This window comes from Oncorhynchus gorbuscha, linkage group LG01, assembly GCF_021184085.1.
Source record: "Oncorhynchus gorbuscha isolate QuinsamMale2020 ecotype Even-year linkage group LG01, OgorEven_v1.0, whole genome shotgun sequence".
NCBI lineage: Eukaryota > Metazoa > Chordata > Actinopteri > Salmoniformes > Salmonidae > Oncorhynchus > Oncorhynchus gorbuscha.
This window is the reverse complement of record NC_060173.1, coordinates 92,268,466-92,296,006: the sequence shown is the minus strand read 5'-3', so window position 1 is coordinate 92,296,006 and position 27,541 is coordinate 92,268,466. Positions and strand designations below refer to the sequence as shown.

At 44.1% G+C, this 27,541-nt stretch overlaps 1 protein-coding gene across 2 annotated transcripts in view; it reads left to right on the top strand.

The window, feature by feature from the left end:
* The window catches only part of LOC124045926 (radixin), a 44,514-nt gene that overhangs the window by 3,253 nt on the left and 13,720 nt on the right, over positions 1-27,541 (top strand). Inside the window, exons 2-3 of one of the 2 annotated variants that reach the window (XM_046365745.1) lie at positions 1,346-1,445; positions 25,409-25,492. In XM_046365745.1, the coding sequence (XP_046221701.1) occupies positions 1,434-1,445; positions 25,409-25,492 (96 nt within the window). In that variant the 5' untranslated portion in view covers positions 1,346-1,433. Of the gene's footprint in view, positions 1-1,345; positions 1,446-25,408; positions 25,493-27,541 lie in introns of those variants that run through there. The other variant, XM_046365754.1, reaches the window with a different exon arrangement.

Genomic DNA, 27,541 nt, shown 5'->3' with positions numbered 1-27,541 from the left:
AGTCATTTAGCAGACGCTCTTATCCAGAGCGACTTACAAATTGTTGTGCAAATGGAATAGACAACAGGTGGAAATTATAGGCAATTAGCAAGACTCCCCCAATAAAGGAGTGGTTGTGCAGGTGGTGACCACAGACCACTTCTCAGTTCCTATGCTTCCTGGCTGATGTTTTGGTCACTTTTGAATGCTGCCGGTGCTTTAACGCTAGTGGTAGCATGAGACTGAGTCTACAACCCACACAAGTGGCTCAGGTAGTGCAGCTCATCCAGGATGGCACATCAATGCGAGCTGTGGCAAGAAGGTTTGTTGTGTCTGTCAGCGTAGTGTCCAGAGCATGGAGGCGCTACCAGGAGACAGGCCAGTACATCAGGAGACGTGGAGGAGGCCGTAGGAGGGCAACAACCCAGCAGCAGGACCGCTACCTCCGCCTTTGTGCAAGGAGGACCACTGCCAGAGCCCTGCAAAATTACCTCCAGCAGGCCACAAATGTGCATGTCTGCTCAAACGATCAGAAACAGACTCCATGAGGGCCCGACGTCCACAGGTGGGGGTTGTGCTTACAGCCCAACACCGTGCAGGATGTTTTTCTTTTGCCAGACAACACCAAGATTGGCAAATTCGCCACTGGCGCCCTGTGCTCTTCACAGATGAAAGCAGGTTCACACTGAGCACGTGACAGACGTGACAGGATGGAGATGCCGTGGAGAACGTTCTGCTGCCTGCAACATCCTCCAGCATGACCGGTTTGGCGGTGGGTCAGTAATGGTGTGGGGTAGCATTTCTTTGGGGGGCCGCACAGCCCTCCATGTGCTCGCCAGAGGTAGCCTGACTGCCATTAGGTACCAAGATGAGATCCTCAGACCCCTTGTGAGACCATATGCTAGTGTGGTTGGCCCTGGGTTTCTCCTAATGCAAGAAAATGCTAGACCTCATGTGGCTGGAGTGTGTCAGCAGTTCCTGCAAGAGGAAGGTATTGATGCTATGGACTGGCCCGCCCGTTCCCCAGACTTGAATCCAATTGAGCACATCTGGGACATCATGTCTCGCTCCATCCACCAACGCCACGTTGCACCACAGACTGTCCAGGAGTTTGCGGATGCTTTAGTCCAGGTCTGGGAGGAGATCCCTCAGGAGCTCCATGGGTTGATAAATTTGATTTCCATTGATAATTTGTGTGATTTTGTTGTCAGCACATTCAACTATGTAAAGAAAAAAGTATTTAATAAGAATATTACAGTCATTCAGATCTAGGATGTGTTATTTTAGTGTTCCCTTTATTTTTTTGAGCAGTGTGTGTGTGTGTGTGTGTGTGTGTGTGTGTTAACGGTTCTGCTCACTCCTCCAGGCGGTGGAGCCCAGGGCGAGGCAACAAGGAGGAGGACGTTTTGTTTGCATTTTCTCTGCGGAAGGGCAAGGCCGGAGAGAGGAGAAAGATGCCCAAACCGGTAAGACTCACCTCAGGAGAAAGGATGCAAATAAAGATGTATAAAGGAATATAACAATATTCACAGGAGAAGTGAATGTTCAGGTTATGTTTTGAGATTATTTTCCACTTCAACACATGAGGCTTTGTCACAAAGTATCAGTCAAACCATGCAGGAATCACAGCCACTTGTTAAAACACATCTAACCTAACTGTAACAAATGCTCACATACATATGCACGCACCCCCTTCCCCAAACAAACACAAACAAAAACGCACACCAAGTACAAACACAGTCCTGATTACCCACTTCAGACCTGTTTGTAGAAAACACAAAGCCCTCTTTCTACTCTGTTGAGCAACACACACAGGCTTCTTGTGTCTCTAACAGGCTCAGAGCTGACAGACAGACAGACAGTCTCCCTGTGGTCTAGATATTACATAAGCACTGTAAACCCTCTACTCTACAGAAATGGCTACTCCATCATACACACACACTGGAGAGGAATTAGAATGGGGCCACCTCCACTTCTTGGATAGGGGAAGAGGAGAGAACGGGATGGAAAGCACAGCGATAAAGAGAGGAGGAACAGAAGAGAGAAAGGGAGACAGAGACTCAGTGAGGGAGACAAAGAGATGGATAGAAAGTGAAAGACTGAAAGGGAATGAGAGAGAGGAAGAGATTGATAGAGAGACCTTTGTTCACATTTTGCTGATTGGGCAATACATTATCCAACTAATCCCCAGGATGCCCTTCGGGGAAAGATGTTAAATCAGACATTTTTATATGTTAACATATTGTTGGACTAAATGCATTGTATTACCGTGGCCCGTCATTCAGATGTGTTGTTGTCTGCACTTACTGTAAGAGGTTCTCTCTAAGTGACCCCTCCAGATACACTCCACAAAAAGATATGGTGAGAGTAAATAATGCCTCCATCAGGGTGCAGTGTGTTTTTGGGGAGCGAGGCAGACAGACCGGTCCGTTGTGTTCTTAAAAGGGTGGATATAGGGACCTCTGGCCTCTCTCGATTGCCTGGGGCACTCCATTAAATCAGTGGTTTTCTGTGTAGGACCCTTTCTTCTGAGCATGTTTTAATGGGGGATTATTCCTCTAACATCACTCAATAGGTATCTAAAGGTGTGCCTGTTTTTCTGTCTGCTGTAAAGGGTTTCCTTGTTAACTAGATTTGGAGGCACAACCTATGGGAGGACACAGCAGGGAGTCTAGGGGCTGAATAATATTCTCATAGGCTCTGCTTGTTTAGCATTGTCATTGTCTCTTTGTGTGTGTGTGTGAGTACTTGTTTGTTGTGTGTGTACTTGTCACCTTTTTACTCCACACAGACGGATACAAAACTCACCCTCCATTTGGGCAAATCTAACCATAACTCTGTTCTCCTGATTCCTGCATACAAGCAAAAACTCAAACAGGAAGTACCAGTGACACGCTCAGTACGGAAGTGGTCCGATGAAGCAGATGCTAAGCTACAGGGCGGTTTCGCTATCACAGATTGAAATAGGTTCCGGTATTCAGTCACTGGCTTCATTAACTTCTCTGAGATACGTTGGCCAACATCCAGTGAAAATACAGAGCGCCAAATTCAAATAAATTACTATATAAATGTCATGAAATCACACATGCAATATACCATTAAAGCTACACTTGTTGTGAATCCAGCCAACATGTCAGATTTCAAAAAGGCTTTATAGCGAAAGCAAACAATGCTATTATCTGAGTACAGCATCACAGCAAACAAACACAATCATATTTCAACCCGCCAGGCATGACTCAACACAGAAATAAATATACAGTATATCACAAGTAAGTACACCCCTCACATTTTTGTAAATATTTGTGACAACACTGAAGAAATGACACTTTGCTATAATGTAAAGTGTACAGCTTGTGTAAATTTGCTGTCCCCTCTAACTCAACACATAGCCATAAATGTCTAAACCGCTGGCAACAAAAGTGAGTACACCCTAAGTGAAAATGTCCAAATTGGGCCCAAAGTGTCAATATTTTGTGTGGCCACCCATTTTCCAGCACTGCCTTAACCCTCTTGGGCATGGAGTTCACTAGAGCTTCACAGATTGCCACTGGAGTCCTCTTCCACTCCCCCATGATGACATCACGGAGCTGGTGGATGTTAGAGACTTGGCACTCCTCCACCTTCCGTTTGAGGATGCCCCACAGATGCTCAATAGGGCTTAGGTCTGGAGGCATGCTTGGCCAGTCCATTACCTTTACCCTCAGCTTCTGGTCGTCTTGGAGGTGTGTTTGGGGTCGTTATCATGTTGGACTACTTCCCTGCGGCCTAGTCTCCGAAGGGAGGGGTTCATGCTCTGCTTCAGTATGTCACAGTACATGTTGGAATTCATGGTTCCCTCAATGAACTGTATCTCCCCAGTGCCGGCAACACTCATGCAGCCCCAGACCATGACACTCCCACCACCATGCTTGACTGTAGACAAGACACACTTGTCTTTGTACTCCTCACCTGGTTGCTACCACACACGCTTGACAACCATCTGAACCAAATAAGTTTTCTTGGTCTCATCAGACCACAGGACATGGTTCAGTAATCCATGTCCTTAGTCTGCTTGTCTTCAGTAAACTGTTTGCGGGATTTCTTGTGCATCATCTTTAGAAGAGGCTTCCTTCTGGGACGACAGCCATGCAGACCAATTTGATGCAGTGTACGGCATATGGTCTGAACACTGACAGGCTGACCCCCCTCCCCCACCCCTTCAACCTCTGCAGCAATGCTGGCAGCACTCATACGTCTATTTCCCAAAGACAACCTCTGGATATGACGCTGAGCACGTGCACTCAACGTCTTTGGTCGACCATGGCGAGGCCTGTTCTGAGTGGAACCTGTCCAGTTAAACCGCTGTATGGTCTTGGCCACCATGCTGCAGCTCAGTTTCAGGGTCTTTGCAATCTTCTTATAGCCCAGGCCATCTTTATGTAGAGCTACAATTCTTTTTTTCAGATCCTCAGAGAGTTCTTTGCCATGAGGTGCCATGTTGAACTTCCAGTGACAAGTATGTATGAGGGAGTGTGAGAGCGATGACACCAAATTTAACACACCTGCTCCCCATTCACACCTGAGACCTTGTAACACTAACGATTCACATGACACCGGGGAGGGAAAATGGCATTTTCACTTAGGGGTGTACTCACTTTTGTTGCCAGCGGTTTAGACGTTAATGGCTGTGTGTTGAGTTATTTTGAGGGGACAGCAAATTTAAACTGTTATACAAGCTGTACACTCACTACTTTACATTGTAGCAAAGTGCCATTTCTTCAGTGTTGTCACATGAAAAGATATACTCAAATATTTACAAAAATGTGAGGGGTGTACTCACTTTTGTGATATACTGTATAATTCATGCTTTACCTTTGACAAGCTTCTTCTGTTGGCACTCCAATATGTCCCATAAACATCACAAATGGTCCTTTTGTTTGATTCATTCCGTCTATATATATCCAAAATGTCCCTTTATTTGGCGTGTTCGATCCAGAAAAACACCGGTTCCAACGCAACATGACTACAACATATCTCATAAGTTACCTGTAATCTTTGTCCAAACATTTCAAACAACTTTCCTAATTCAACTTTAGGTATTTCATAACGTAAATAATCAATAAAATGTGAGACGGGATAAACCGCGTTCAATACCGGAGGAAAACAAAGTGTAGCGAGCTTTCAAGACACGCACCTCTAACAGTGCTACTTCTTCATTTCTCAAAGGAAAAACCTCAACCAATTTCTAAAGACTGACATCCAGTGGATAGGAACTGCAAGCAAGTCCCCTAGAAATCTGGATTCCCAATGAAAGCCATTTAAAAAAATCTGAATGGTTTTTCCTCGGGGTTTCGCCTGCCAAATAAGTTATATTATACTCCCAGACATCATTCAAACAGTTTTAGAAACTTCAGTGTTGTCTATCCAAATCTACTAATAATATGCATATCTTAGCATCTGGTCCTGAGTAGCAGGCAGTTGAACTTTGGACAAGCTTTTCATCTGGACGTGAAAATACTGCCCCCTATCCCAATGAAGTTAATAAGTGCATCGTACCTACATATCCCAGACAGAAGCCAAGAATTACAGGCAACATCCGCACTGAGCTGAAGGCTAGAGCTGCCGCTTTCAAGGAGTGGACTCAAATCCGGTTGCTTATAAGATATCTTGATATGGCCTGAACCATCAAACAGGCAGAGTGTCAATACTGGACCAAGATCAAATCTTACTACACTGGCTCTGACGCTTGTTGGATGTGGCAGGGCTTGCAAACTAAATCTTTTTAGTAATCTGGATGGGAAACCATCCATGAGCAGTGCAGTGACACGTGCCTACCAGATGATGTAAATACCTTCTATGCTCGCTTTGAGGCTAGCAACACTGAACCATGCATGAGAACACCAGCTGTTTCAGACGACTGTGTGATCACACGCTCCGTAACCGACGTGAGAAAGACCTTAAAACAGGTCAACATTCACAAGGCCGCAGGGCCAGACAAATTATTAGGATGCATTCTCAGAGCATGCAATGACCAGCTGACAAGTGTCTTCACTGACATTTTCAATCTCTCACTGTCCCTGTCTTTAATACCTACATGTTTCAAGCAGACCACCATAGTCCCTGTGCCCAAGAAAGCCAAAGTCATTTAGACGGGTTACCATCGGCCCGTAGCACTTACATCTGTAGCCATGAAATGGTGCACATCAACACCATCATCTGCCCCAACAGATCCACAGATGACACAATCTCTATTGCACTCCACCCTGCCCTTTCCCACCTGGACAAAATTAACACCTATGTGAGAATGCTGTTCATTGAGTACAATCCAGCGTTCAACACTATAGTGCCCTCGAAGTTTATCACTAAACTAAACACCTCTCTCTACAACCTGATTCTGGACTTCCTGACGGGTTGCCCCCAAGTGGTGAAGGTAGGCAACAACACATCCGCTACGCTGACCCTCAACTTGGGGGCCCCTCAGGAGTGCCTGGTTAGTCCCATCCTGTACTTCCTGTTCACCCATGACTGTGTGGCCGTGTATGACTCCAACACCATCATTAAGTTTGCCGACGACACGATGATGGTAGGCCTCATCGACGACGATGAGACAACCTAGAGGGAGGATGTCAGTGATCTGGCAGTGTGGTGCCAGGACAACAACCTCTCCCTCAATGTCAGCAACACAAAGGAGCTGATTGTGGACTACAGGAAACGGAGGGCTGAGCATGCCCACATCAACAGGACTGTAGTGGAGCAGGTCGAGACCTTCAAGTTCCTCTGTGTCCACATCACTATGGAATTATCATGGTCCAAACACATTTGTGAAGAGGGCACGATAACATCTCTTTGGCAAGATTTGGCATCTGTCCTCATATCCTCAAATTTAAACAGCTACACCATTGAGAGCATCTTGACTGGCTGAATCACCACTTGCTATGGCAACTTCTTGGCATCTGACCGCAAGGCGCTACAGAGAGTAGTGTGTACGGCCTAGTACATCACTGGGGCCGAGCTCCCTGCCATCCAGGACCTCTACACCAGTGGGAACCAACAGGACCCTGAACAGCTTCTACCCCCCCAAGCCATAAGACTGCCAGATACAGTAGGGCAAAAAAGTATTTAGTCAGCCACCAATTGTGCAAGTTCTCCCACTTAAAAAGATTAGAGAGGCCTGTAATTTTCATCATAGGTACACTTCAACTATGACAGAGAAAATGAGAAAAAAAATCCAGAAAATCACATTTGTAGGATTTGTTTCAAATATTTTTATTAAACACACACAAGAATGGTGTATAGGTATACATGACAGGTATACAATTCTTATCTAAACATAAAACAGGAACAACAAGACCCAGAGTTCTGGGTGCAGAACAAATAATACAAAACACGACATACAAAACAAGGACACATAGAAAGAAAGAGGGAAGATGTCCCCCCTATCCCCCTATCCCCCATTTCCCCCCGGCCCCCTCCCAACTGCTCGGGTGGTAGGGCCAGCACACGCTGCCCAAAGGTAGATTAAAATTTTACCATTGAGAGTGCGTTAATAAGTACAAATTCACAGCGCCGACTCGTCCAAGTAGGAGAGGAAAGGCTGCCAGATTTGATCAAATGTTGATAATTTATTGTTCAGAATATATCTAATTCTTTCTAAGTGTACAGTGTTTGCCAATTCACTGAGCCATAATTTGGTAGAGGGCGCGTCCCTCCTTTTCCAAAACAACAAGATTAGTTTTTTTGCCGAGATGAGACCATACGAGATTAGTTGTTTTTGGGGGTTGGTTAATCTGTTTAGGGACTCAGATACTCCCAGGATTATCAGAAGCGGGTCTGGATCTATTGAAGTCTCCAAAACTTCTGAGAGGATCCTAAAAATTCCACACCAATAACCATGCAAGCTAGAGCATAGGGCAAAGCAGTGGAGTAGTGTACCCTGCGTAGCCTGACATTTATCACATGTAGGGGATGTGTCAGGAAATATCTTATGCAGTTTAGTTTTGGAATAGTGTAATCTGTGTAATACCTTGAATTGTATGAGACGATGTCTGGAATTAATGGAGCATGTGTGGATATACTCCAAGCTCTCTTCCCAGTCTGCCACTGAGATGTCAGTCCCTAGTTCTTCCTCCCATTTTGCCTTGATGGCATCAGTAGAAGGTGTGCTAACAGATTAAAAAACATCATATAGACGCGATATCAGTTTATCTGAGGTGGGGCATATTTTTATGCATCCGTCAAACATGGAAGGTTTAGCATTCCCAAATGTAGGGAGGTGTTTTCTAACGTAGTCTCTAATTTGTAGGTATCTGAAAAAATTACTTCTGGGAAGATTATAAGTTTCCCTCAGCAGCTCAAAGGAAGCAAAGGTCCCTTCTATGTATGAATCCCCTATGGTGCTTATCCCCAACTCTCCCCATCGCTCAAAGGTGTTATCAAGGTTAGAAGGGGCAAAGGAGGGATTCCTGGCGACAGGGAGCATGAATGACATTGGTCTGAGCTCAAAGTGGACTTTAATTTGCTTCCAGATTCGGACTGTGCTATGTATTATAGGATTGTTACAATAAAGTGACATCTCCAGATTGACAGGCGACAAAATCACAGCGCCAATAGAGAAGGGGTGACACTCCTCCCGCTCCATACTAAGCCAGCTGTATGCCGGGAGTACGTCATCCAACAGAAACGTAACAATGCGGAGGTTAGCGGCCCAGTAATAAAATATAAAATTTGGGAGAGACTATCTTCCTTCCATCTTGGATTTACAGAGGTGTTTTTTACCTATCCTGTGTGTTTTATAATCCCAGATGAAAGGATTGATAATTGAGTCCAGTTGTTTATGAAAGGATTTAGGTATGAATACTGGGATGTTCTGATATAGGTAGAGCAGTTGTGGGAGGAAGACCATTTTAATGGCATTAATTCTTCCGTAGTATGTTTGCTTTGAGTTTTTGTATCAGAGAGGGGAAATTCTCTTTAAATAGTAAGGAGTATTGTTTGGTAACTACAATTCCTAGGTAGGTAAATTTTTCTGAAGATAACTTAAATGGGAGATGTTCTAGCCAGGAGGTATTGTGTGACCGTATGGGCATTAATTCACTCTTGTTCCAATTGATTCTGTATCCCGAGAAGGTACCAAACAAATTGATCACATCAAGAATAGCTGGAATACTAGCCTGGGGTTCTGTTACATAGAGGAGGATGTCATCTGCGTACAGGGAGATCTTATTTAGAGTATCTTTAGTATTATAGCCGTGTATTGCTGCATGAGATCTAATCGTCTGAGCGAGCGGTTCGATAATTAGGGCGAAGAGCATAGGCGACAGCGCACAACCCTGCCTTGTCCCCCTGTTGAGGTTAAATCGGGGCGACAATGATTGCTTAGTGAGTATTCTGGCACAGGGGTTCCTATATAAAAGCTGGATCCAATATAAAAGCAGGTTCATAAATTGGATCCAATCTCCAATATTAAATTTCTGTAGGACCTTGAATAGATAGGGCCACTCAACTTGGTCAAAGGCCTTTTCGGCGTCAAGAGATATGACTGCAAGTTCCACGTTGGGTAACCTCTGAGAATACATAATATTGAAGAGGCGCCTGAGAATTGAAGAATGAGTTTCTGTTAGGGATAAAGCCGGTCTGATCCGAATGGACCAATTTGCCAATTAAAATGCTAAGCCTGTTAGCCAGAGTTTTTGCTAAAATCTTTTGGTCTGTATTAAGGAGAAATATTGGTCTGTATGACCCTACCTCTTCTGGATCTTTACCCTTCTTATGTATAACTGTAATGAACGCTTCGTCCAAAGTAGAAGGGAGAGCTCCATCCTCATTGGCCTGAATCAACATTTTGTGCAGATAGGGGGAGAGCATGTTGCTGAATGTTTTATAGAATTCACCAGGGTATCCATCTGGGCCCGGGGTCTTGCCACTCTTTAGAGATTTAATTGTTTCTCGGATTTCATCGAGATATTTCCTTATTCAGGAAGTTAGAATCTTCCTGGTTCAGGGCAGGAAGATTACAGTCCTCCAAAAATGTTTGCATAATTAAGGGGTTAGGATCTGCTTTAGATGTATATAGAGTCTCATAAAACTGCCGGAATCTGTCATTGATGTCTTTGGGGGAAGAGAGTAATTCCCCAGATGCAGATTTAACCCTGTGAATCATTCGGTCACTCACATTTTTTCGAAGTTGTCTGGCGAGTAATTTGTGTGGTTTGTCACCAAACTCAAAATATTTTTGCTTGGCATAGAGAAAAGATTTAGCAATTTTAGCTGAGAGAATCTGATTATATTCAAATTTTAAAGAGGTAATTTTTTTATGTTTCTCCATAGATGGGTGGCTAGCATTCTCCCTATCCAGTAAGTGAATTTGTCCCTCTAGTTCTTCCAGTTTTCCTCTGTTTTGCCTACTCCTGGCAGCCTGAAAGGAGATGATACAGCCTCTCAGATAAGCCTTCAGTGTTTCCCACAATAATGCTGGGGAGGTCTCTGTGTTGTCGTTGGTATCAAAGAAAATTTTAATTTGGTCTTTAAGATATTCACAGAATTTTGGTTCTGTGAGGAGCTGAGGATTCAACCTCCAGACCCTCTCGTTTGGTACAATGTCACCCAATCTCAGGGAGAAGGTGAGTGGACTGTGGTCTGAGATTATAATATCATGATACCTCTCATTACAGGTATAGGGGAGTAGTCTAGCATCCAACAAAAAGTAGTCAATTCGAGTGTAAACCTTGTGAACATGAGAGTAAAAGGAGTATTCCCTACCCGTAGGGTTAGCGATCCTCCATATATCAAATAAGTTTGAATTTTTTATGTAGGTATTCAAGAATTCTCTTGAATAGGAGGTAGGGGTTCGCCGGGTAGAGGATCTATCCAAATATTGGTCTAGCACACAGTTAAGGTCCCCTCCAATGACCAGGTTAGTATGGGAGATATCTGGAATCAGGGCAAGGACTCTTTTGAAAAAAGAGGGGTTGTCAATGTTTGGCCCATAGATATTTAGTAGAGTTACTGAGGTAGAGTGGATTTCTCCTATTGCGATCACATACCGACCCTCTTTATCCGCAATAGTGGTTTTATGTAGAAAGGGAATTCCTTTCCGTACCAGAATCGCTGTGCCTCTCGTTTTGGCAGAGAGGTTAGAGTGATACACTTGCCCCACCCACCTACACTTAAGTCTGCTATGAGAGTTATTCTTCAGATGGGTTTCTTGCAAAAATATAATATCAGACGAGAGTGCTTTCAAGTGGGCTAGGACCTTACCCCTCTTAATTGGTTCGTTTAAACCCTTGACATTCCAGGAAGTGAATGTAAGCCCCACCCTCCTCTCGTTTGTAGTTCCTATGGTGGCCTGCATACCATGTAACTTGATAAAAAGGTAAGAAAGCGCACCAAACCATCACGATCAGCATATGTAGCACCTACACTCGAGCAGTATCCAACCCACCCCTCCCCCCTGCAAGCACCTTTACTTCCCACACCGTTCCCCTAATTTCCACAACACTTACCCCCCCCCAATCAACCCACATTTAACAGGAATGTACAAACAGGAGAGAAAAAAAAGGAAAAATAAAAATAATAAACACATTGTCTGGCCGATGCCAAAAAAGCACGGCGTGACCTCGAACAAGCGGTAAAACAAAAATAAAATGCCAACTATACGTTCACCTCTCACTATCCTAGAACTTCTACTAACATATGAACTGAGGAGGCTCCCGCGAGTTAAGTGTTCAGTTAGCATCTAATAAACCTAAACCGAATAAGTTGCAACTTAAACCTATTGCGCATTTAAGCGTCATCCTGGGTCAATCCCAGAGATAAGCAAGATATAGCCTCATGATAATATTGCTAAGCACTGCCGGTCAAAAAATAAACCATCCGCAACCGACCTAGTCAGCCGTACCTTTACATACTGTGGGTCAGGAGATCGGAACAAGGATTTGTTAAATTAAACGTTCCCCCCATAAAAAAAATATGTTTAATAAAAAATAAGTATATATATATCTATACACATACATACATACATGCATACATGCATACATACATGCATACATGCATACATGCATACATACATATACACACACACATCCATACCTATACATGTATGTATACATACCCACACAAAAAAATCATATATAAAAATATATATTTAAAGGATATGTATATACATCCATATGCACACATACACATACAAACATTCATACCCCAGAATAACAATCTACACTGATTAAAAATATACACATACATAATGCTAAGAGAAAATAGTAATAAAGTACAAATAGTAATTATATTTACGCACACCTACACATACATAAGCACTACAGAGGGCTGGTGGGACTCTAGTCGGGAGAGAGGCCCACGGCCAGACAAAGGCAGAACGGCACAAAACATCAACTTGCTAACCAGGCGTCTGCCCCCTCCCAACCATCACCCCCAGTCCCCTGCAAGCAATAAATAAATGGTATGGTAGTAAGAGTGATGTAAGGATTGTAAAATAAATAACGAAACAAAACAAAAGTGGGGGAATATAAGTATATCCGTCCGAAGGTGTCAGTGATCAAACCTGGAAGTAAAAAATATGCATCGCTGAGCACAGCCGGGATGAAAGTGAATTTAACGTTAAATGAGAGCTCTGACCGCCATCCATTGGTCTGCTCAGCGTCTTACATGCTCGGTAGCCCTTGTTGAGCCCGTTTAATACGTTTTCACCCAATATGGTATAGTATGGATTCGAGTCCATGAGCAGATCCTAACACGCACTAACAAGGCACTCTAACCTGTACGGGGGATTGGTGTATATCCCCGGATAAACTTCTCTGCGTCCAAAACCGAGGAGAGCCAAATCTTCTCACCGGAAGGCAGGGTAATTCTTAGTCTTTCAGGGAAGAGTAAGGCTGGGCGAAGATGGAGTTTGTAGAGTTTGGTCATGACATCTCTGTAGTCGGCGCGATGCTTTGCCACATCGGGCGAATAATCCTCATAGACACGGAATGGATGCCCTTTATGTGACAGGTTGCCCCTCATTCGAGCTTCACGCAGGATAAGATCCTTGGTCTTGAAACTGTGACAACAGATTATTACTGGGCGAGGACGTTGGCCCGGTCCAGGCACTGGGACAAGAGAGCGATGTGCGCGGTCCAGCTGGGGATCCGAATCCAAAACATCCGATCCCATTGCATCCTTCAATAGCTTGGCGAAGAAGTCGGTAGGGCGAGAGCCCGCCTCTATCCCCTCTGCCAGACCAACAACGCGAAGGTTATTACCTCTGGATCGGCCCTCCAGGTCCACCACTTTCACAGAAAGCCTCTGCACAGTATCCTGCAATGACGAGCATAGCTTCTCTAACTCGTCGATCCTACCAGCGTTGAATTCAGAAGCTTTCTCAAGGTCCACAATACTCTGGCCATGCGAAGCGACCGTTCGAATGACTCTCTCGATTTTGGTGTCCAGCTCAGCAATAGTGGCCTTAAGATCCTCAGCTATAGCAACACGTAGCTACCCCAAAGCACGGGTAAGTTCTGTAAGTGTCACGTTGTTGCATGTGCCTCCCGCCATGTCTGTCTCGTTGTTTAGTGGGAAGTAGGCCTCCGCTGTGGATTTATTGTCCTTTGGTCGCTTATTACTCGGCATTTTCATATAAAAAGTTACAATCTTGTATTAGAAAGAAACGTTTGTTGTAAAAAGTGCAATAAAGTAGGTTAAATTAGATTATTTTGCAAAAAAGTTGCAGGAGCCTCTCACGCACAGCCGTTCACTCCAACATGCTAGCTCCGCCCCCCTGTAGGATTTTTAATGAATGTATTTACAAATTATGGTGGAAAATAAGTATTTGGTCAATAACAAAAGTTTCTCAGTACTTTGTCATTGCCAACAAAGGGTATATAACAGAGGTCAAACAGGTTTTCACACACTGTTGCTGGTATTTTGGCCCATTCCTCCATGCAGATCTCCTCTAGAGCAGTGATGTTTTGGGGCTGTTGCTGGGCAACACGGACTTTCAACTCCCTCCAAAGATTTTCTATGGGGTTGAGATCTGGAGACTGGCGAGGCCACTCCAGGACCTTGAAATGCTTCTTACGAAGCCAATTCTTCGTTGCCCGGGCGGCGTGTTTGGGATCATTGTCATGCTGAAAGACCCAGCCACGTTTCATCTTCAATGTCCTTGCTGATGGTAGGCTTTGTTACTTTGGTCCCAGCTCTCTGCAGGTCATTCACTAGGTCCCCCCCGTGTGGTTCTGGGATTTTTGCTCACCGTTCTTGTGATCATTTTGACCCCTTGGGGTGAGATCTTGCATGGAGCCCCAGATCGAGGGAGATTATCAATGCTCTTGTATGTCTTCCATTTCCTAATAATTGCTCCCACAGTTGATTTCTTCAAACCAAGCTTCTTACCTATTGCAGATTCAGTCTTCCCAGCCTGGTGCAGGTCTACAATTTTGTTTCTGGTGTCCTTTGACAACTCTTTGGTCTTGTCCATAGTGGAGTTTGGAGTGTGACTGTTTGATGTTGTGGACAGGTGTCTTTTATACTGATAAGTTCAAGCAGGTGCTATTAATACAGGTAACGAGTGGAGGACAGAGGAGCCTCTTAAAGAAGAAGTTACAGGTCTGTGAGAGCCAGAAATCTTGCTTGTTTGTAGGTGACCAAATACTTATTTTCCACCATAATTTGCAAATAAATTCATTAAAAATCCTACAATGTGTTTTTCTGGATTTTTGTCCCTTCATTTTGTCTGTCATAGTTGAAGTGTACCTATAAATGAAAATTACAGGCCTCTCTCATCTTTTTAAGTGGGAGAACTTGCACAATTGGTGGCTGACTAAATACTTTTTTGCCCCACTGTAGTTTGTCCGGGTAGTTATTGGTTAATTATCTACATTGACCTTTTTGGCATGAACTCTTTTGATTCATCACAAACACTGCTGTTACCCTTTTATTAACCCTCCTGTTGCCCAGCCACTTTATCACTACCTTTCTGTACATGTCTCCCTCAATTACTTAATTCCTCTGCACATCTATCCTGTTGCCTAGCCACTTTATCCCTACCTATATGTACAGTTGAAGTCCGAAGTTTACATTCACTTAGGTTGGAGTCATTAAAACTCGTTTTTCAACCACTCCGCAAATTGTCTTGTTAACAAACTATAGTTTTGGCAAGTCGGTGAGGACATCTACTTTGTACATGACACAAGTCATTTTCCCAACAATTGTTTACAGACAGATTATTTCATTTATAATTCACTGTATCACAATTCCAGTGGGTCAGAAGTTTACATACAGTAAGTTGACTTTGCCTTTAAAGAGCTTGGAAAGTTCCAGAAAAATATGTTATGGCTTTAGAAGCTTCTGATAGGCTAATTGACATAATTTGAGTCAATTGGGGGTGTACCTGTGGATGTATTTCAAGGCCGACCTTCAAACCCAGTGCCTCTCTGCTTGACATCATGGGAAAATCGAAAGAAATCAGCCAAGACCTCAGAAAACAAATTGTAGACCTCCAAGTCTGGTTCATCCTTGGGATCAATTTCCAAATGCCTGAAAGTAGTTTGTTCATCTGTACAAACAATAGTATGCAAGTATAAACACAATGGGTTCATGCAGCCGTCATACCGCTCAGGAAGGAGACTCATTCGGTCTCCTAGACATGCACGTACTTTGGTGTGAAAAGTGCAAATCAATCAAAGAACAGCAAAGGACCTTGTGAAGATGCTGGAGGAAACCAGTACAAAAGTATCTATATCCACAGTAAAAACGAGTCCTATATCTACATAACCTGAAAGGCCGCTCAGCAAGGTAGAAGCCAATGCTCCAAAACCGCCATTTAAATCAAATCAAATCAAATTTTATTTGTCACATACACATGGTTAGCAGATGTTAATGCGAGTGTAGCGAAATGCTTGTGCTTCTAGTTCCGACAATGCAGAGAACCAACAAGTAATCTATTAAAAAGCCAGACTACGGTTTGCAACTGCACATGAGGGACAAATATCGTACTTTTTGATCGTCCTCTGGTCTGATGAAACAAAAATAGAACTCTTTGGCCATAATGACCATTGTTATGTTTGGTGGAATAAGGGGGAGTTTTGCAAGCTGAAGAACATCATCCCAACTGTGAAGCACAGGGGTGGCAGCATCATGTTGTGGGGGTGCTTTGCTGCAGGAGGGACTGGTGCACTTCACAAAATAGATGGCATCATAAGAGAGGAAAAATACATGGACAAATTGAAGCAACATCTCAAGACCTCAGTCAGGACGTTAAAGCTTGGTTGCAAATGGGTCTTTCAAATGAACAATGACCCCAAGCATACTTCCAAAGCTGTGGCAAAATTGCTTAAGGACAAAGTCAAGGTATTGGAGTGGCCATCACAAAGCACTGACCTCAATCCCATAGAACATTTGTGGGCAGAACTGAAAAAGTGTGTGAAAGCAAGGAGGCCTACAACCTGACTCCGTTACACCAGCTCTGTCAGGAGGAATGGGCCAAAATTCACCCAACTTATTGTGGGAATCTTGTGGAAGGATACCCAAAATGTTTGACCCAAGTTAGGCAATGCTACCAAATACTGTGTTTGTAAACTTCTGACCCACTGGGAATGTGATGAAAGAAATTAAAGCTGAAATTAATCATTCTCTCTACTATTATTCTGACATTTCACGTTCTTAAAATAAAGTGGTGATCCTCACTTATCTAAGACAGGGTATTTTTACTAGGATTAAATATCAGGAATTGTGAAACTGAGTTTAAATGTATTTGGCTAAGGTGTTTGTAAACTTCTGACTTGGAAGTGTACATATCTACCTCAATTACCTTGTACTACTGCAAATCTATCCTGTTGCCTAGCCACTTTATCACTGCCTTTATGTACATGTCTCCCTCAATTACTTAATTCCTCTGCACATCTATCCTGATGCCCATCCACTTTATCACTGCCTTTATGTACATGTCTCCCTCAATTACTTAATTCCTCTGCACATCTATCCTGTTGCCCATCCACTTTATCACTGCCTTTATGTACATGTCTCCCTCAATTACTCAATTCCTCTGCACATCTATCCTGTTGCCCATCCACTTTATCACTGCCTTTATGTACATGTCTCCCTCAATTACTTAATTCCTCTGCACATCTATCCTGTTGCCCATCCACTTTATCACTGCCTTTATGTACATGTCTCCCTCAATTACTTAATTCCTCTGCACATCTATCCTGTTGCCCATCCACTTTATCACTGCCTTTATGTACATGTCTCCCTCAATTACTTAATTCCTCTGCACATCTATCCTGTTGCCCATCCACTTTATCACTGCCTTTATGTACATGTCTCCCTCAATTACTTAATTCCTCTGCACATCTATCCTGTTGCCCATCCACTTTATCACTAACAATATGTACATAATTACCTCAATTACTTTACTTTCCTCTGCACATCACCTCAGTACTAGTACCCAGTGTATAAAGCTATAAAGTTATTGTTACTCATTGTGTATTCATTCCTCGTTTTTTATTTTTCTATATCCCTTTTTTCCACCCTCTGCATTGTTGGGAAGTAAGCATTTCACTGTTAGTCTGCAACTGATTTTTCTATTAGATTAATTTTCTGGTACTTTTAAAAAATTTGACTAGATCTGTATACTGCAAGTGCGTGGATTGTAAGCGTGTATCACCATTGTAGAGCTATGTGGGGTGCAGTGCAGTGCATTATTGATTTATTGAGGCGTTTTGCAGGTTGCCCCTCTGGTTCATCTCACTACTCTCTGCTCCACACCAGCACGCCTGTGCCCACCGGCCACGCCACACAGTCAGGCGTTAAATATTTCATAACCCAGTTTTCATTAATATAATCACACACAGTCAGGCTTTAAATATTTCATAACCCCGTTTTCATTAATATAATGGGAATTATCCAAGTCACTAAATCTAATTATCAGGTATGAAGTTCACTCACCCATCCCCTCCCTCCACCTCTCCTTAGCCCACACACATAGTAAAATGTAAGCTCTACATAATCCTCCACTCCCCACTTCTACCTTCGCTCTCCCGTGCTCCTTATTTTCTCTACCTTTTGATGTGCTTATAGTCCTCCCCTCTATTGTCTTCCTCTCCTAGTCTCTCTGGCCAGCTCTCTCTTTACTCTCTCTGTGTCTCTGTCTCTGTCCTCCACCTTTCAGTTAGGAGGATGTGTCCCCAGGCTGTCGGGATTAGCTCTGTTGGACCTGGAGATAATGGGACTGCCTCGATGGAGAGGGGAAGGATGGGAGAGGCCTGAGGGTAGATAAGAAGTGGAGATGACAGGGAAGGCAATGAGGATAAAAGAAAGGACTGGATTGGTGAGAGGAAGGCAGAGAGGAGAAAGGAAGAGGGGACAGGAGTGGTGGGTTATAGTGGGGTGAAGGAGATGATGGGAAGGTGAAGGGTGTGCGGTAGGAGGATGGATGAGTGGTGAAAAGGAGTAAAGCCCAAGTCTGGTCCTCTGCCTTAAAGCCCCTGGTGACCGGCTTAGCAACAAACAGCTGTGCATTTAATTAGGCCTGTCTGGTACTGAACGAAAACACACACACAAACTTGCTTGGGTGGGGGATATGTAAAGGACTACCTCTGCCTTCAGGGTTACTGGAGCAATAGCTAGAAATAGCCAATCAAGCATAGAGATGGTATCTGTTCTTCTGCCGGATTTTTCTAACCCATTTCCAATTTACTTCCTGAATTGGCAGAACTGAAACGGAATTGACCCCGACCCTAGCTAGCAGACGTGGCTACTGTATGTATAGCAGTCAGAGAATGAGGGTTTCTAGTATTCACTGTGCACTGCTCTGCTCTCCATGTGGTTTGTCAGTTGGGGATTAGCTCCTATCACTTCTGAGACATCTTGCTCCATCTGCTCTTCTCCTCTGTCAGTCTCTCTCCTCTCCTGCTCAGTTTCTCTCGCTCTCTCTTGGTCTACATGAGAACATATTAAACTATTTTCTTACAGAAATAGCTATGTTTGGCTATAGGATGGGTATCACTGCTACGACACAAAGGAAAGGATATTTACACAGCTCCATACCTCCCTTACCCTCAGTCTGTCTCCCCTGTAGAGCATCAGAATTATCTCCAATACCAGCATCCACGCCACATCACAATTCTATGTATACAATACACACCTTTGGGGCACTGTCGTGTTCAATTGGACCACTGTGCTGAAGGGGAAAAAGTGGTCTACATGCAAGATTTGAGGTCCTGTAGCTCCAATGTCAGAACTCCTCAGTGTCCATTGTGGTCCATCGTGTTAATGATGCAGTGTTATTCATCTTCCAGCCTAAGAGGTTAATCCTACATAAATAGTTTTCTGTGCCCCTGTCAGTGTTTAAATCCCTGTTTAGTGGTGTGGAGCAGGTTTTTAAACATTTACATTAAACCATCCCTCAAGGTTTCTGCCACGTTGTTGCCCACCAGTGAAACACGCACACACTATGCGTACAGTACATCTGAACCCAGTTTTGGTCTCTTCTAGACAGGAGTCTGTACATGAACAAGGTTTACCTGTGATTGTGTTGAGGCTTTTCTCTCTGACCAGCCTCACAGTCCAGCTTCAGACCATCAGATGATGGACCCACAGCTAGCACAACACTGACGTGTGTGTGTGTGTGTGTGTGTGTGTGTGTGTGTGTGTGTGTGTGTGTGTGTGTGTGTGTGTGTGTGTGTGTGTCTATCCTAGTGTACTGTTGAAGACAACAGTGGTATGGTCTGAGAAAGAGAGCCAGAGACGTGTGTTTTCTATTTAGTTCTCTGGTGATACGGAGAGCTCCTTCCTTTGTCTGTGACTGCAGGTGTATGTGTATTACTTGATGTACTGACTGGGCCCCAGGAGCTCTATCTAGCTCTATATACAGTCGTGGCCAAAAGTTTTGAGAATGACACAAATATACATTTTCAAAGTCTGTTGCCTCAGTTTGTATGATGGCAGTTTGCATATACTCCAGAATGTTATGAAGAGTGATCAGATGAATTGCAATTAATTGCAAAGTCCCTCTTTGCCATGCAAATGAACTGAACCCCCCCCAAAAAAAAAAAAGTTCCGCTGCATTTCAGCCCTGCCACAAAAGGACCAGCTGACATGTCAGTGACTCTCTCGTTGACACAGGTGTGAGTGTTGATGAGGACAAAGCTGGAGATCACTCTGTCATGCTGATTGAGTTTGAATAACATATTGGAAGCTTCAAAAGGAGGGTGGTGCTTGGAATCATTGTTCTTCCTCTGTCAACCATGGTTCCTTGCAAGGAAACACGTGCCGTCATCATTGCTTTGCACAAAAAGGGCTTCACAGGCAAGGATATTGCTGCCAGTAAGATTGCGGTTCAATTGTTGTGAAGAAGGCTTCAGGGCGCTCAAAGTCCAGCAAGCGGCAGGACCGTCTTCTAAAGTTGATTCAGCTGCGGGATCGGGGCAACACCAGTACAGAGCTGGCTCAGGAATGGCAGCAGGCAGGTGTGAGTGCATCTGCACGCACAGTGAGGCGAAGACTTTTGGAAGATGGCCTGGTGTCAAGAAGGGCAGCAAAGAAGCCACTTCTCTCCAGGAAAAACATCAAGGACAGACTGATATTCTGAAAAAGGTACAGGGATTGGACTGCTGAGGACTGGGGTAAAGTCATTTTCTTCGATGAATCCCCTTTCCGATTGTTTGGAGCTTGAATGGAGAAGACAAGGTGAGCGCTACCATCAGTCCTGTGTCACGCAGCGCCTCTTCAACCCCAGGAGGCTGAAGAAATTCGGCCTGTCACCAAAAACACTCGCAAACTTTTACAGATGCACAATCGAGAGCATCTTGTCGGGCTGTATCACCGCCTGGTACGGCAACTGCTCCACCCACAACCATAAGGCTCTCCAGAGGGTAGTGAGGTCTGCACAACACATCACCAGGGACAAACTACCTGCCCTCCAGGACACTTTTTTATTTTATTTTTTACCTTTATCTAACTAGGCAAGTCAGTTAAGAACAAATTCTTATTTTCAATGGCTGCCTAGGAGCAGTGGGTTAACTGCCTGTTCAGGGGCAGAATGACAGATTTGTACCTTGTCAGCTCGGGGATTTGAACTTGCAACCTTCCAGTTACTAGTCCAACGCTCTAACCACTAGGCTACCTTGCTGCACCTACACCACCCGATGTCACAGGAAGGCCAAAAAGATCATCAAGGACAACAACCACCCGAGCAGCAGCCTGTTCACCCCGCTATCATCCAGAAGGCGAGGTCAGTACAGGTGCATCAAAGCTGGGACCGAGAGACTGAAAATCAGCTTCTATCTCAAGGCCATCAGACTGTTAAACACCCATCACCAACATTGAGTGGTGGCTGCCACCATACTGACTCATCTCTAGCCACTTTAATAATGAAAAAATTGATGTAATAAATGTATCACTAGCCACTTTAAACAATGCCACTTTATATAATGTTTACATGCCCTACATTACTCATCTCAAATGTATATACTGTACTCTATACCATCTACTGCATCTTGCCTCTGCCGTTCAGCCATCACTCATTCATATATTTTTATGTACATATTCTTATTCATTCCTTTACACGTGTGTAAGGTACTTGTTGTGAAATTCTTAGGTTAGATTACTTGTTAGATATTACTGCATGGTTGGAACTAGAAGCACAAGCATTTCGCTACACTCGCATTAACATCTGCTAACCATGTGTATGTGACAAATACAATTTGATTTGATAGGTCCTCTCTCCTTGTGCACGCTCCTGATAGATCCTCTCTCCTCGTGCACTCAGTGGTGGAAAAAGTACCCAATTCTCATACTTGAGTAAAAGTAAAGATGCCTTAATAGAAAACGGCTCAAGTGAAAGTCATCCAGAAAAAATCATACTTGAGTAAAAGTCTGAAAGTATTTTAGTTTTAAATGTATCAAAAGTAAATATAATTGCTAAAATATACTTAAATATCAAAAGTAAACGTATAAATCAAATTTGATTTGTCACATGCGCCGAATACAACTGGTGTAGAGCTTACCGTGAAAAGCTTACTTACAAGCCCCTAAACCAACAATGTAATTTACCCCCTTTTCCTCCACAATTTCGTTGCGTTCTTGTCTCATCGCTGCAACTCCCCAACGGGCTCGGGAAAGGCGAAGGTCGAGTCATGCATCCTCTGAAATATGACCCACCAAGCCACACTTCTTAACACCCGCCCACTTAACCCGGAAGCCAGCCGCACCAATGTGTTGTAGGTAACATGGTCCAACTGACATCCGAATTCAGCATGCAGGTGCACAGTCTGCCACAAGGAGTCGCTAGAGTGTGATGAGCCAAACTGTCCCCTACTCCAGACAATGCTGGACTCCCAGTCACGGCCACTCGGGAGGCCACCAACAAAGCAGTTTTAAGAAAATCGAGTTAAAGTATTTGCTAAATAAACTAAAGTAAAAAATGAATAAAAATTAACACAATAAAATAACAATGAGGCTATATACAGGGGGTGCCGGTAGAAAGTCAATGTGCGGGGGTACAGGTTAGTCGAGATAATTTGTACATGTAGGTAGGAGTAAATTCCTTATATTAAGCAAACCAGACCACACCATTTGCATTTTTTACAGATAGCCAGAGGCACGCTCCAACACTCCGACTTAATTTACATACTAAGCATTTGTTTAGTGACTCCACCAGATCCGATGCAGTAGGGATGACCAGGGATGTTTTCCTGATAAGAGTGTGAAGTAGACACTTTTCCTGTCCTGCTAAGCATTCAAAATGTAACGACTACTTTTGGGTGTCAGGGAAGATGTATGGAGTAAAAAGTACATATTTTCTTTCAGGATGTAGTGAAGTAAAAGCTGTAAAAAATATAAATAGCAAAGAACAGATACCCCAACAAAAACTACTTATGGAGTATTTTTATTTAAGTACTTTACACCACTGCTTGCATGCTGCTGATAGATCCTCTCCTCGTGCACGCTGCTGATAGATCCTCTCCTCGTGCACGCTGCTGATAGATCCTCTCCTCGTGCATGCTGCTGATAGATCCTCTCCTCGTGCACGCTCCTGATAGATCCTCTCCTCGTGCACGCTCCTGATAGATCCTCTCCTCGTGCACGCTCCTGATAGATCCTCTCCTCGTGCACGCTGCTGATAGATCCTCTCCTCGTGCACGCTGCTGATAGATCCTCTCCTCGTGCACGCTGCTGATAGATCCTCTCCTCGTGCACGCTGCTGATAGATCCTCTCCTCGTGCACGCTGCTGATAGATCCTCTCCTCGTGCACGCTGCTGATAGATCACGCTCTGATAGATCCTCTCCGTGCACGCTGCTGATAGATCCTCTCCTCGTGCACGCTGCTGATAGATCCTCTCGTGCACGCTCTGATAGACGCTCCTGATAGATCCTCTCCTCGTGCACGCTCCTGATAGATCCTCTCCTCGTGCACGCTCCTGATAGATCCTCTCCTCGTGCACGCTCCTGATAGACTGCTGCGCCACTCGGAAGCCCCAAAAAGGCACTGCATCTCAGTGCTAGAGGCGTCGCTACAGACCCTGGTTCGATTCCAGGCTGCATCACAACTGACCGTGCTTGGGAGTCCCGTAGGGCGACGCATAATTGACCCAGCGTTGTCTGGTTAGGCTGTCATTGTATATAAGAATTTGTTCTTAACTTAAAAATCCTCTCCTCATGCGTGCTCCTAATATAGCCTCTCTCTTTGTGCACACTCCTGATAGATCCTCTCTCCTCGTGCACGCTCCTGATAGATCCTCTCTCCTCGTGCACGCTCCTGATAGATCCGCTCTCCTCGTGCACGCTCCTGATAGATCCGCTCTCCTCGTGCACGCTCCTGATAGATCCGCTCTCCTCGTGCACGCTCCTGATAGATCCGCTCTCCTCGTGCATGCTCCGGATAGATCCGCTCTCCTCATGCACGCTCCTGATAGATCCGCTCTCCTCGTGCACGCTCCTGATGGAAAGAGGATCTAAGTGCACACTCATGAGGCCCATCCTCTGCTTGTGCACACTGCTCTAAATGTGTGCATGCTCTTCAAGCATCTATTTCAGTGTGTATACTTCTCACTGCTAGTGTATTGACCCCGGCTTCCTCTCTGTTGGTGCTACTGTACTGTATATCCCCAGGCAAGTGCTGTCAGCTAACTATGCACTGGGATATAGACTCCCTCTGTCACCCTTCTTATTGCTAAAGGCCAGCCTCTCCTCCTCTTCTGTCAGCCTCTCCTCCTCTTCTATCAGCCTCTCCTCCTCTTCTGTCAGCCTCTCCTCCTCTTCTATCAGCCTCTCCTCCTCATTGGGGTTTTATCAGGACACAGCTTCTTGCCTAGCTGCTCAGTATTTTACTGTTGGCTGGCTGATACTGTACGTCTGGCTGGGCCTGATTTGCCGCAGTCACACACATACTGGAGCAAGGGAAGTTCTTACACACTGACTGGAAGGGAGATAGATGGCCACATATTTGGACTGAAGCTACAAATGACCCATATAGTTTTGATGGGCTAAATATGTCTTGATGTTTGGGTACGAGACTTGTTGCAGTTGTTCTGAAGCCCCTGTGTTCCATAGGTGGGATTAAGATTGCGTGTGTTTTCATTAATGGGTAAAAGGTCGTATGACTTTTATCTGAGGTGATGACATAACATACTTATGATGTCCTGGATTGCATTTGATTGTTTATTGCCCCTGGTGCAAATCTGTAATCCGTAGTTTCTTCCCTTTTCCGTCTCCGTCTTTGGCCCACCTCTCAGCTCCTAGAACAGAACGACACTGCAATATTCACTCCTCCTCAAGTTCTTCAGGCACAGAGGATTTACTTTTTAAAGCGGTGAATAATTCAAACCCATGGAGTTCTGTTTCTGTACAAGTAATGTTTACTCATTCATGCACTAAATAGCACAGACAAATGGCTGCTGCTGCTATTCTGGTGCCAAATCACTGCTATCGGTTTTGTTTGTGTTTGTGTGTGAGAGTGTTTTTCGTCTTCGTGTTTGTGGCACAGCCCTCTTGGCTTCATTGTTGCTCGACTTTGCTCAAGGGGTAGTTGACCCAAATTAGGAAATGACAATGTGTGTGTGTGTAGATGTCCTACGAGAGGATAGGGATATTTCTAGAAGAATTATAAGCAGTGGACCACACACTCTCCCTCACATCTTCAGCAGAAGACTGCACACAGGTGCCCACTCAACACAGTCTGATTAAATCCAACATCCATGTGAACACACATTAGGATTTAGGTCCTGGCTCCCCCTCTCTAATTCCCATGCAGCAATGTGTCCCATGCAGTGTACTGGGTTCAGTCGTGGCTGCTGTATACAGTAACAATATGTGTTCTCTTCTCTCCAGCTGTGAGATAAAGGGGACGGGGTGCAGCTGAGTAGACTGATAGAGGGGGGAGCAGCCTGCCACGTGGGCGTTTTGACGCATACTTGTATAAACGTATCTTTGGGGAAGTTAACGTGTGTCTGTGTTTAGATCAATGTGCGTGTCACCACCATGGATGCAGAGCTGGAGTTTGCCATCCAGCCCAACACCACCGGCAAACAGCTCTTTGACCAGGTAAGCATGGTTTTAATTCAGCTCTCATGCTCACTCCCTCACATACAGACTAGCTTCATGACCAGGTAAGCATAAGGTTAATTTACTTCTCACTTACGCCACTCACTTACAGACTAGCTTTATGTCCAGGTAAGCATGGGGTTAACGTACAACAAACACACACTGCTGAGTGTCAACAAGGCTGGGAGCTGGACTGGTCTAGCCTGTGTGTGTGTGAAAAAAATAATAATATATATATACAGGAGTACAAGGTAATTGAGGTAGATATTTATTTTTTATTTTACCTTTATTTAACCAGGCAAGTCAGTTAAGTTAAGTTTATTTTCAATGACGGCCTGGGAACAGTGGGTTAACTGCCTGTTCAGGGGCAGAACGACAGATTTGTACCTTGTCAGCTCGGGGGGTTGAACTCACAACCTTCTGGTTACTAGTCCAACGCTCTAACCACTAGGCTACCCTGCCGCCCCTGTACAGTTGAAGTCTGAAGTTTAAATACACCTAAGGCAAATACATTTAAACTCAGTTTTTCACAATTCTTGACATTTAATCCTAGTAAAAATTCTGTCTTAGGTCGGTTAAGATCACCACTTTATTTTGTGAATGTCAGAATAATTATTTATTTCAGCTTTTATTTCTTTCATCACATACCCAGTGGGTCAGAAGTTTACATACACTCAATTAGTATTTGGTAGCATTGCCTTTAAATTGTTAAACTTCCACAAGCTTCCCATAAAAAGTTGGATGAATTTTGGCCCATTCCTCCTGACAGAGCTGGTGTAACTGAGTCAGGATTGTAAAGGCCTCCTTGCTCACACAAGCTTTTTCAGTTCTGCCCATACATTTTCTATAGGATGGAGGTCCGGGCTTTGTGATGGCCACTCCAATACCTTGATTTTGTTGTCCTTAAGCCATTTTGTCACAACTTTGGAAGTATGCTTGGGGTCATTGTCCATTTGGAAGAACCATTTGCGACCAAGCTTCAACTTCCTGAATGATGTTGCTTAAATATATACACACAATTTTCCTTTCATCATGATGTCATCTATTTTGTGAAGTGCACCAGTCCCTCCTGCAGCAAGAACCTTGAAATACATCCACATCTCCAATTGACTGAAATTATGTCAAATTACTCAAATTATGTCTAACAGAAGCTTCTAAAGCCATGACATCATTTTCTGGAATTTTCCAAGCTGTTTAAAGATACAGTCGACTTAGTGTATGTAAACTTCTGACCCACTGGAATTGTGATACAGTGAAATCTGTCTGTAAACATTTGTTGGAAAAATGACTTGTCATGCACAAAGTAGATGTCCTAACCGACTTGCCAAACTATACTTTGTTAACAAGAAATTTGTGGAGTGGTCATTTGCAGCTTTGTCTGACAATTCTCCCCAATGCGACTAGTTCATTCTGTAGTGTTGGAAGGGAGCCCAGCTCTGACTCAACAGGAATCCTCTTCTGTTGACTGGGCTCTGCTGGTTCCCCTCACAGCTCATCAGAGTGTGTGCGCCACTCAGTCATTGGACTCCATTGACCTTAACTTACTCTCGCATGCACACTCTGTCATGCTCACTACAACACGCCTGCACGTACACACACACACACACACACACACACACACACACACACACACACACACACACACACACACACACACACACACACACACACACACACACACACACACACACACACACACACACACACACACACACACACACACACACACACACACACACACACACACACACACACACTTGTTTAACAATTTATAACCATTCAAAATACTTTTTTCCCCAAACCTAATTCTAACATCAATTCTACCTTAACCTAAGCCCCCTAGAAATAGCATTAGACCTAACAAAATGTTACCAGTTGGTCAAATTTGAGTTTGTTTACCATTCTTGTGGGGACTGCTGGTCCCCACAGGTATAGTTAAATACCTCCACCAACTGCTGTTCGCTGCTGATGGAGCACATCGGGCCTGCTTTAGTCAGTTGGACAGATGGTTTCCATGGTGACTGACAAATACACAGAGAGACAGAGATC